At 47.3% G+C, this 12264-nt stretch overlaps 1 protein-coding gene across 4 annotated transcripts in view; it reads right to left on the minus strand.

The window, feature by feature from the left end:
* Positions 1-12264, minus strand: part of gdpd5b (glycerophosphodiester phosphodiesterase domain containing 5b) — an 85113-nt gene that overhangs the window by 57461 nt on the left and 15388 nt on the right. For all 4 annotated transcript variants that reach the window (XR_008563685.2, XR_008563684.2, XM_054742878.2 and 1 more), the window contains exon 2: positions 3787-3964. Coding sequence is in view for 2 of the 4 variants with exons in the window: in XM_054742878.2 (XP_054598853.2) it covers positions 3787-3903 (117 nt within the window). In the remaining 2 variants the exon portion in view is untranslated. The remainder of the gene's footprint in view (positions 1-3786; positions 3965-12264) is intronic.

The following is a 12264-nucleotide window of genomic DNA, read 5'->3' on the forward strand; positions in this document are numbered from 1 at the left end:
TGAAAATAATTCAAAAGCAGATATTTATTGCAATTACAAATTATGATAAATGGCCTGCGCTTGTATAGTGCCTTTCCAAGCCTGAGGACTCCAAAGCACTTTACATTACAGAGCATCATTCACACACTGGTGGTGATGAGCTGCAATATAGCCACAGCTGCCGTGGGCGCACTGACAAGTGGTGAGGCTGCTGAGCAAAGGCACCACCAGTTCTTCCGATACCACCAGCCAGAGAGTGAAGTCTCTTGCCTATGGACACGATGACTTACGTGACTACAGAAGCCTGGGTTCAAACCTGCAACCCACCAATTACAGGGCAACTCCTAATCACTGAGCCATCATTGTGAACGGTCACCTTTATTGTAAAACTCCATGACACGATCAGCTTTTGAAAATAAATCTTTAAATCAAAAATAACCCAATATCTTCAAATCTTACATAAAAGTAGTGCTACCTCGATTAGTTGGTTTGTCACGAAATGGAGGGAAATGCTGTGTCGTTTAACTACTTGGACAAGTGGGACTGCTAAGAACCTTGAGCGGGTGCCCAGCTTCTCCTGTCTCCCGCTCGGGAACAGATTCTAGAGCAGGTGACTGGCTGTTCCCATTTCCCAGGGCAGCCGGGCCAGCTCCGATGCGAGGCTGTAGTCATGCTGGTCACTGGTGGATCTCTGAGGGAGACCACAGAAACACCGCAGCTCTCTTTGTTGACTCTGCTTCACTTTTGAGTTGGCAAACCGCATTTTTCTTGCTAATAGTTTGCTGATTGAATGGGGGGAAATTCTGTGCATTTACCATAACACTGCTTGGTCTAAGATGGGTTGAAACATAATGTGTTTGTGTGGCTGCTGGGTAAAAAAAAATCCTAGAACTAAAGATCTGACCAAGGATAGCGGAGGCCATTGGGCTTTGCTGTTCCACTGTGGTCAAAAATCGGTGAGTCCGCCGTTGTGGACTCGGATTTTGGCTCCGTTAGGTGTCGACACAGCAGCGGGCTTGCAGATCTTTGACCATGGTGGACCAGCGTTACCAAGCAGGCCGGAGGTGCCTTTACTTTGGAGTCACTACCGCATATTTCTTGCTGAAGGTAAAACTTTTGTTAGCTTCGGGTTATCATCTGGCTAATGTCCCACTGATCTCCGACCGTGGAGCAACAGCTGTTATAAAAGGCCATGATGCCCAGCTATGATCGCAGCGGTCAGAGACTTTAACAGTCCTGGTCCATTATAGCTGACCACAGGCAACCAGCATGACTACAGCCTCGCACGGAAGCCAGTCTACCGTGATTGGACTGTAAGATGAAGCTCTTCAACCTTGCCACTAGGGCTAAAACGATTCCTCAAGTACCTCAAAGAGTACAAAAACCCTCGAGTCAAATTCTCTGCCTCGAGGATTCGTTTAATTTATGTTTAATTAATTCATGGCTTTGCAGTTGCCCGGGGTCATGTTTCACCCGGACTGACAGAAGTGACGCACATACACACTGCACTGAATGCACATGCGAGTAGCGAATGTAACAGCTCTCTTAAGCCATGGCGGACAACGTGGACCCGTGCAAAAAAGACAGAAAATGTCAAAGGTGTGGGACCATTTTTCACGTCGTAAGGTGGAAAATGTAGTCCAGTGTAATTACTGTAAAATGGATTTAGCCTGCCGCAACACCACATCCTTGATGCTGCAGCACCTGACCAGGAAACATCCACATGTACATGTCACTTCTGCAAGCGGACTCGGAGGTCCGCTATATATTCTGCGGACACTGTGCAGCTTTTTCGTTTGTAGCACTCAGTTTCAGCTCACACTGTGTGTCTGTTAGCAACACATCGGACCTATACGTGTGCTAAAAATAGCTGTTTTTACACAACACGCCAGACACACCAGAGGACACAGGTGTTTATGAGAGTGGTGGAGGAAAACGAAAGAAAGTAAATAAATGTTTTGTGATCAGTATAATTTGACATAACCACGGCAAACATGCTTTCTCAACAACCCTTGTTCTTGTGTGAGAAAAAAAAGTGTAGAAATGTGTGTTTATTGGGAAATAGCTGGCGAGCCATGTTTGCACATGCGCCGTGAGCGGTTCTGGTGCTGTTTGGGCCGCTGCCGCTCGCAGCGCTACTTCAACAGGTATCCTCCTAGTTTTTGTCTGGCTTGCCAGGCTAGTAAATTCTCACACGACGGGAAAATCGGCTCAGGTTGTTTACTTTTTTTTTGCACAGGCATGTGTTTACTGTGAAGTAAAGTTGAAGTGCTGAAGTTTTGAAAACTAATTTTGAATAAAACTTGAAGAATAACTGGCAATTGCTTCTTATTTTAAGAGGTCTTTCATATTTTATAACATGCAGTTTGATATAATGGTTTACAAACACAAAAGGGCAATTCATAAGAGTACTCGATTAATCAATAAAAGATTGGATAGAGTACTCGATTACAAAAATATTCGATAGCTGCAGCCCTACTGGCCACAGTGCCTCTTGTGAACACAAGTCATTTTTGTGTACAACTTTTTTGGTTTAGGTGCCCACCTCCATTTGACTGTAGCATTTGTATTAACAGGTTTAAAAGTTAATTAAAAGTTATTTGATAAGCCATCATCTTGTCTTTATTATTAGATGGCTTATAGGAGATCACAGTTCATACCAGAAACTAATGATGGGTGTAGTAGAGAATCCTGGTGTAATAAGCTAAACTTTCATAAATGACACGATTAGTCGACTAATTGTCAACAAAGCTGGAAATGAGTCGACTATTAAAATAGTCATTTGTGGCAGCCCTAAACAAAACCTTATAATAATTTGATCCTACAGACATCAGTTGTCCAGTATAGGGCACTGTGAATGGCCCCTGGCCTAAATTTGTTAGGGGCAACGGTACACATGCTGAGGCCACAATGGAGTGTAGCTAGACCGACCCACAAAGCAAAACTGCTATAGTTAGCCTAGATTTCTAGGCTGGTCATCTGTCACTTCTGGTGGTAAAAAGGGACACATTTAAAGCTTTTTATCTCAGTAGCTAAAATATTATTTTCTTTCATTCATCAGATACAAACAACCTAAGTAGTATTGGATGGAAAATGTACTAAACATGTTTTTATGGATGAATAGTATCCAAAATGTGATCATCTGTAATGAACTCTCATCCTTGGCAGGACAGTTGTCTCTTGATAAAAATGGCTTTAGCGAAATAAATCAGCCTCCTGGCATTAAGATAATCAGGTCTCATTCATACAAAAGAGGGTGCACACAGCTCTAATTACCTTATGAGATTATCACAGGAAAGCAGCAATGACTTCACCTCTTTTCCAATCTTTTGCCGTTACGTATGCAAACACAAAATTTCATAAATGCAACAAAAACTAGATTAATAGAAAATTAATACAAGTGTGGATGTTGTTTATGGTAATTTGTATTTATCAGTTAGGATTATGTTTAACTGAACAAATACATTTCACCTCCAGTAAACTGTCCTGTTTTTTTAAGTAGGAATTCTACAACACAGGTTTAGGTAGTCCATGGCTATGTCAATTATTGGTTTCTAAAATCCTGAATGGGCATAACTCTGACTTTCAGTGGCTTTGGTGGTTTGTTGTTATACAGTTTTTTTTCTTCCTCGTGCCTTTCTCTTGTGATTAACACAAAAACCTAAGCTTAGTAAAAGTTACACATTACAACTCCCACGGTGTCTCGTCTTACTTTAACTGCATACAAATATTGTAGTTTACTCCTACAATGAAAGTTGTTGTAAGAGAAGCTGCCACCGATAAATAAGAATATTCCAGTAGTTTCACCTTAGTTGTGTCGTCATGAGACCGCTGATAGCGTTTCCATCGACAGCCATAGATCCCAGTGATACATGACAAACACAGCTGGCGCTCATAGACCTGGAGGGGTTGGTGCTTCACCATGCTCCTTCAGTCAGTCCTGCTTTCAAAACAACAGCTAACATCCCACTGGTTACCAATGATCCTGCAGGAAAACAGAAAAACATTTAATGCTACAATGGCAAATTTGGAAAACAAGTTAGCCTTAAACATTTTTTCATGCATGTTAATGTTCCAACATAGAATAGGAATAAGTATATTGTGGAAATAAGACAAACAAAAAAATACATAAAAAAGAAAAATTAATGAAGAGGTTCTCTCACATTTATCTGAAAACCTCTGCCAATAGCACATTTTAGACTTTCTCGTCAAACTGCCACACTTTCCTGGGTCATTACGTGCTTGCATATTTAACAAACAACACCACTGGTGTGACAGGTTCTTCACTCAATAATATCAGGGAAGGAGAAACAGCCGGCTGCTACCTCTTCAACTTTAAGACAAACTACCAGTCCCAAAAAGAAAAACACCATTTGAAGTCATGGACAATAAAATATGTTTGGACATAGAAAATTGTTACTGCTGTTAAGCGCCATCTTGTATCCTCCGGCATCGCAGGTTTCCGGCTCCAGCAGGAGTTTCACGGAAGATACCCAAGGGGAGGGGAGTGTTCTGTAGCAGTGTTTGCGTTCGAAATCTAGATTGTTTGCAGATTTGCCACAACAGCTTTAAGGTAAAGCGAACAACATAGCTAGAGATTGTCAAGACCACAAAGACTATAAAAACTCATGAGATCAACAGCTTCTACAGTAACATGGCAGGGAGTTTGATAAACATAACAAGCCATTTTGAAAAACGCCATGAATCTGACACAAATGCTAGCATTAAATTAAGACCTTGTTTCAGAAACCCTGTTTCCAATGACAACCGAGACTGTACCAAGCATTCATCAATGACAAAGAAAATGGAATTGAAAAGGATTTTTCAAGTCTGAATCGTCTTCTGAATGTCACATTAATTACAGAAAGAATGAACATTTCATCCAGTTGGCGCATGTTTGACCCATATGGTAGGGTTTATTTAGCAATTATTCCTTTTCTGTCAGAAGGTCATATAAAAGATGACAGCTCAGTCAGATTGGTTTTACATTTAAGGAAAATGAAAGATATACCATGTACTACTTACTCTTAGCCCAAAAACTCACATATTAACTAAAGTAGCTCTGTTTCTCTGTGAAGGCAGGCATTTTATGTTTATGTATTTAGCAGACGCTTTTGTCCAAAGCGACTTGGAAGTGATAATCGGCATATTGCCCTTGAGGCTAACAACAACAATAACAACAACAACATTGACATCAGTCATGGAGAGTAGGGAACAAGGAGTGGACGGTAGAGAGGGGGGACGGGTGCAGGGAAGGTGCTAGTTAAGAAGATGCTCTCTGAAGAGCAGGGTCTTCAGAAGTTTCATTAAAGATGTGTTTTACTAACTGCTTTATCAAAGCTGCCTTGTTTTAAAAAGGGTGTGGTGTTGTGGCATCAATAAACACTTTACATGGAAACTTTTCATCTGGAATTGATCCTTATGAAGGAGGCATTTAGTTCTACCAGCTGTGTGTGTGTGTGTGTGTGTGTGTGTGTGTGTGTGTGTGTGTGTGTGTGTGTGTGTGTGTGTGTGTGTGTGTGTGTGTGTGTGTGTGTGTGTGTGTGTGTGTGTGTGTGTGTGGAGGAGTGGGGCGGGGTTGGGTGGTGATAAGAGGATGGGGTACAGGGAACTGGAGACAGGAGGGAAGACGGTAGACGAGAAGAAGATGACTCAGTCCTGATTTAAACAGGTGATAACATGGGTCAGGTGTGTGTGTGTGTGTGTGTGTGTGTGTGTGTGTGTGTGTGTGTGTGTGTGTGTGTGTGTGTGTGTGTGTGTGTGTGTGTGTGTGTGTGTGTGTGTGTGTGTGTGTGTGCGTATAACAGAAAAATACTCTGCACATCTTGGTGAGCTGCAGTGTGATTGGCCCTCATAGGGCCCTAATATGTGTGAGTAATCAGAGTTGTAACTCAGCTGATCCTCCTGATCTGTTGCTGATTCAGCTCAGACTCTATAATGAGCAATAATAATTACAGCATTGCTGATTGTTATTACAACTTTACCTCACAGTCTCAAACACAACAGAGCCTATTGAGCTTTAGCTGAAATACACAGCAGTGCAGTGTTTTTAAGGCAAATACAAACAAGGGATGGTCATCAAAAATATGAAAGCATTTCCCTGAAATGTCGTATCTACTATGTTCCTCTGTGCCTTCAGTCTTTTGTTCTGCAGCCAGAAGTCTACAAGAAGCAAATTTAGAACCTATTTTTCTGACCATTTGTGCAAGTGTGTACTCTTCCTCTGCTATAATCAGGCTGTCTCGACTTCTGAAAACTGTTAATTAGCATCTGCCGCCGTGGCCGTGCTTCCTGTTATTACCCAAACTGCTCTGAGGAGGGTGGGTCTGACCAGAGGGTAAAAGTAATCCACATCACTCCAGCAGGACTGCAAAGCTCTTGACTTTTAAAAGAGAAAGAAATTCTCACAGCACCACAACCTCAACACTGTTGGAGCAAACACCTAAAGAACACCAAGAAGTTATGTGAAACGCCTGAATGTTTTTGTGAAAATGAAACCTGGCGGGGTGGGATGATGTGTTGGAAGATGACTTCATACTAAGGGCAGTGAGATACTTGCTGTTTAATCTCGCACTGGCGCAGGCAGCGTCTTTAATTGCATTCTTGCTGCTACACTGCACTGCATCAAGTACTGGAGTGTCCCCCCAAAATATTGATTGATAAATATTTATTAAAAACTATATGAAAATGTTCTAAAATATATTTTAAGTGCAGCCCTGGCCACCTTAGGCCATTACTTTATGATAAAACAAGTTGGTCGCTGTCAGGTTTGGTGGGCTGAGCTGGAGTGGGGCTATGAGACCCAGGCGCGGAGAGACTGGTGTTGGATGGTGACTGTTATGTGGCAGCGTGGGAAGATCCCTTCCCGTATGGTTTTCAGAGTTCGTAGAGTTTAGTGTTTTAGTTCTTGGAATGAGTTGGCATCTATCGTTAGATGATGACTGAGTGCCGGCTCAGCTGTGAGAGGTTCTTAAATAGGTTCAGCGGGATGACGTCACCGTGTTGCGTCGGTGACGGGGATGCTGGGAGATGGAGTGCAGCACCCTCCAGGCCTGCGGAGGAGGTCAGGAGGAGGAGTTCATGACAGGACCCCCCCCCCTCCCCGGAACCACCACCTCCGGCACCTGATGGTCGAAAAGAGGGGGCTGGTATCCATAACAGGTCTCGAAGGGTGACAGACCCGTGGCAGAGGATGTCTGGAGGTTGTGAGAGTTCCTCCCACAGGAGGTAGCGGGGCCAGGTGGATGGTTGAGACGAGGCGAAGCAGCGTAAGTAGCGCCCAAGCTGCTGGTTTGCCCTCTCCGTCTGACCATTAGTCTGGGGATGATAACCAGACGACAGACAGGCAGAAGCACCCACCAACCGACAGAAAGCCTTCCAGAACCGTGAGATGAACTGGGGTCCTCTGTCAGACACCACGTCCTGGTGAAATCCGTGGAGCCTCACCACATGCTCGAGGAGGAGTTCCGCCGTTCTCTTAGCCGTGGGTAGCCCTGCCATAGCCACTAAATGCACAGCTTTCGAAAAACGGTCGGTGATGGTGAGGATGGTGTCCAGGTGATCGGCAGCGGGGAGCCCCGTGACAAAGTCCACACCTATATGCGACCACGGCCGCAGGGGCGGCAGGGTTCTTCGGTTGTAATTCCCCGGCCCCAGGCTGGGTGGAGGACTTGGACCGGGCACAGGTGTCGCATGCAGCAGTGTATTCGTGCACGTCTTTTCTCATAGAGGGCCACCACAGGGCCCGGCGGAAGAACTGGAGGGTACGAGCCTGGCCTTGGTGCCCCGCGAGCCGTGAACTGTGCCCCCAGCTCAAGGCCTCCTGTCGGCACACGGCCGGAACGTAAAGGCGGTTAGGAGGTGTCGCTGGGGGCACCGGGTCCGCCGGGAGGGCCGCCCGGATGGAGGCTTCCAGGGGCCATTGTAGGGCAGCCAAGAACCGTTCGATCGGGAGGATGGACGAAGGTTCAGGAGGCCTGGGGTCCTGGGTGTGCTGACGGGAAAGGGTGTCCGCCTTGAGGTTCTTGGAGCCGGGGCGGTAGGCGATGTGAAAGTTATAAGGTTCAAAAAAGAGGGCCCACCGGGCCTGACGAGGGTTGAGTTGGCGAGCGGTCTGAATATGGATGAGGTTCTGATGATCAGTCCAGATTAGAAAAGGAGTGGGGGTACCCAGGAGCCACTGTCGCCACTCCTCCAGGGCCCACTTTATCGCCAACAATTCCCAGTCACCGACCCCATAGTTCTGCTGAGTAGGAGAGAACTTCCAGGAAAAGAATGCGCAGGGATGGAGTTTGGAGTCCTGGCCACGCTGTGACAGTATGGCTCCCGTGCCCGTCTCGGAGGCGTCCACCTCCACAACGAAAGGCCGTGTTAGGTCCGGGTGAAGGAGGATGGGCTCGCTTACAAAGCGGCGGACCAGCTCATGGAAGGCAGCAATGGCCTGCGGGGAGAGGCGGAAAGGGCGAGGCTGATTGGTGGTTTTAGTCAGGGAAGTTAATGGTGATGCCAGGGCGGTGAAATTGCGGATAAACCGGCGGTAGAAGTTGCAGAACCCCAGGAAACTCTGCAGCTGCTTCAGGGTCTTGGGTAGTGGCCACTGCGCTACCGCCTGAACCTTCTGTGGGTCCATGCGCAGGCCCTGGGAAGAGATGATGAATCCCAGAAACGAGGTGGACTCCTGGTGAAAGGCACACTTCTCCAGTTTTCAGAATAAGTCGTGCTCCAGGAGGCGTGACAGAACGGCTCGAACATGCTGGGTGTGTTCCTCGGCCATGCGGGAGTAGATGAGGATGTCGTCCAAATAAACAAAAACCCAACGACCCAGCATGTCACGGAGGACATCAGTGATGAAACGCTGAAAAACGGCAGGGCTGTTGCAGAGGCCGAAGGGCATGACTAGGTACTCATAATGTCCAGTGGGTGTGATAAAAGCGGTTTTCCACTCCTCACCCTCCTTTATGCGGATGAGTTGTATGCACTGCGGAGGTCCAGCTTTGTAAACAGTGTGGCTTGGGCGGTGGCGTCCAAAGCCGTGCTCATTAAAGGAAGAGGATGGCGGTCCCTGATGGTGATCTTATTCAACCCACGATAGTCTATACAGGGCCGGAGGTCACCCTCCTTCTTCTTCACAAAGAAGAACCCTGCCGCCCCAGGAGACGTGGAATGGCGGATAAACCCCTTCTGGAGAGCCTCGTTGATATAAGCATCCATCGCCTGGGTCTCCGCCGGGGAGAGCGAGAACAGCCGACCCCGAGGCGGGGTGGTTCCGGGCTGAAGCCTGATCTCCAGATCATAGGGGCGATGAGGAGGCAGCCTGGTGGTAGGCTCCTTTGCAAAGAACCGAGCCAGAGCGTGGTATTGGGGTGGAAGGACTGTTAAATCCACATCCTTGGGTGGTGTCTCCCTAGGCTGTGATCCTGGAGATGGATGATGAAGGTGACAGTTAACACCCCACGCCATGACTTTACTGGTGGACCAGGAGATATGAGGGTTGTGGAGGCGGAACCAGGAATGACCCTGAATGAGAGGAGTCGTGGGGGCGTGAATGACCAGGAAATGAAGGGTCTCTACGTGTTCTCCGATGGTCATCCGGAGGTTCTGGGTTCGGTGCATGATCGGATATGGCATGAGAGGGCGGCCGTCCACTGAGGTGACGGGAACGGGGTGATCGAGGAGGGTGAGTGGAATTTTGAGCCGGTTGACCAACCCCTGGTCGATAAAGCTTTCTGCAGCTCCGGTGTCGAGGAGGGCCACCAGGGGGACCGGTCCTTGGTTCAGCTGGAAGGAGACCGGGAGGGTGGTGTGATGAGGAGCTGCATGAGCGGAAACTCCGAGTGAGGCAGCTCTTACACCAACCCGGAGGGACCGTTTCCCGGGCGTATGGGGCATATTGCACGGGGATGACCCAGAGCCCCACAATAGGCGCATCGTCCCTCCTGAAAACGGCGCGCCCGTTCCTCGGGGGGCAAATGACCCAGTTGCATGGGTTCCTCCATGGGTTGGTTCTCCTGACGGCGGGGGAAAGTTCGGGGTTGTACGGGAACCGTCCTCACTCCTGGTCTGGTGAGGAGGCAGCGGTCCAGCTGGAGAGCCAGGTCCACCGCCTGGTCCAGGGTGGTTGGAGCCTCGTGTCCAATCATGCCCTCACGGATGCGGGGTGACAATCCCTCCAAGTACACAGTCTTCACCGCGGCATCACCCCAGGTTAGATGGGCAGCGGTGGTCCGGAAGCGTGAGGTGTATTCGGCCACGGTCTGAGAGCCCTGTCGAAGCTGGAGCAGGCGTGTCTCGTCTGCGACCTCGCTGCTGGGATGAACAAATGCCTTCTTCAGTTCTTTCACGAAGGCTTCATAGTCGTTGCAGACTGGGGACTTCTGATGGTACAAAGCAGCCGCCCATTCACCGGCTCGCCCGGTCAGCAGGGAGGTTAACAGAGCCACGCGAGAGCAGGAAGTCGGGTAGCGTGCCGGCTGACACTCAAAAGTTATTGACAGAACGGCCAACATGCTCTCCGGGGATCCTTTAATCCCATCCCATTTCTCTGGGAGACTTAGATACGACTCCACAACGTTAGGAGTGGCAGATGACTGTAGTTGGAGGGCTGAGGAGAGTTGGACTACTAGTTCGGTGACGGAATCGAGTTTGGATGTGAGGCGATCAGTAACAGTATGCAGCTGATTGTTCTCCAAACGGAGTTGGGCGTTGTCCGCCTCCTGGCGTTCTACTCGGCTGAGCAGCTGTGCAACCTCAGCTCGCAGCTGTGCGATCTCCGCTGGGTCTACTCGAGACTCAGTCATCCTGTCAGGTTCGGTGGGCTGAGCTGGAGTGGGGCTATGAGACCCAGGCGCGGAGAGACTGGTGTTGGATGGTGACTGTTATGTGGCAGCGTGGGAAGATCCCTTCCCGTATGGTTTTCAGAGTTCATAGAGTTTAGTGTTTTAGTTGTTGGAATGAGTTGGCGTCTATCGTTAGATGATGACTGAGTGCCGGCTCAGCTGTGAGAGGTTCTTAAATAGGTTCAGCGGGATGACGTCACCGTGTTGCGTCGGTGACGGGGATGCTGGGAGATGGAGTGCAGCACCCTCCAGGCCCGCGGGGGAGGTCAGGAGGAAGAGTTCATGACAGTCGCATTACCAGACTTGGTTTTTATGGATTCTCTTTTGCAAACCACCGTTTTTTGTTTTTTGCCCGACTTGTAAGAATAAAAATATCGCCATACTATTGAAGTACTGTAACCTTTTTTGGGGACAATTTCTTCCACTTCTCCAGACTGTTGTCTGTTTAGGTTTGAGATGGGAGAGCTTGGTGACGGAGCGTGCTTGGGTCTGCGTTTTTGGTTGGTTGGGTGTAAGTAATGACTCTAGTATGATGCTACACGATAGGCTATAATGGAAAAAGGAAACTTTTATTAAAGTTTTTATTGATCCATTTCGATATATATCATTATTGAAAAATTGTCCAGCCCTAATTTTGAGATCACAACAGAAAAAAAAAATCATAGATGGTGTGAAAGACCTTTAAATCACAGACAGTCTCAATCATTTTGTTAACCCCACCCACTGGATACTCTTATATTGCAGCGCGCCAACACGTTGCGCTAATTTTGGGGGACGCGCACAAACAACGCTCAAAATAAACGCAAGTAACATGTAGCAGCCATTTTAAAACAAGTGTTCTCGTCATTAAACAACAAGTATATCACGGCCCTAAGGGCACAGTTGCTGCATCCTGCAGGGTCACGAGCAACACAACTCCCACTTTCTTCCTCCTCCAAGTTGTGAAAACCACATAACCTTTACTTAAGTGGTTAAGAACATCAAACCGTAATCTCATGAAACTTATTTGATGTGAAATATTTTTAATTAAGCAGCGCAGAGCTGAGGCTACACAACTGTCACCTTGAAACTGCAGGTCAGTTTTCTTCATTAATTAGCTGGTCCCGTGCCTCCTCTAAACTGAGCAAAGACGAGGATTATTTCTGAATATTAATCCCTTTATCAGCATGTCTTGCAAAACCTCATCAGCAAAAGTAAGCCCAGTGAATTTTGTCTTGTGCAAACTTCATTGACTTGGCGAGACCAAGTTCAAAACAGCCAAAGAAAACACTGGATACTTCACAGCAGTAGTCTTATTTTGCCAACAAGAATGACGCTCTTAAATGTGATCATCGTCAACAGTGTGGGACGGTCACAACAACTTTCAGTCGCACACACACAAAAAGACTGAAACACCACAGTTAAAAGCTCAGCATAACAAGTCAGTCATATCTGTGCCTTTCAACACTTG

This window comes from Nothobranchius furzeri, chromosome 13 (assembly GCF_043380555.1).
Source record: "Nothobranchius furzeri strain GRZ-AD chromosome 13, NfurGRZ-RIMD1, whole genome shotgun sequence".
In the NCBI taxonomy this organism is placed as follows: domain Eukaryota; kingdom Metazoa; phylum Chordata; class Actinopteri; order Cyprinodontiformes; family Nothobranchiidae; genus Nothobranchius; species Nothobranchius furzeri.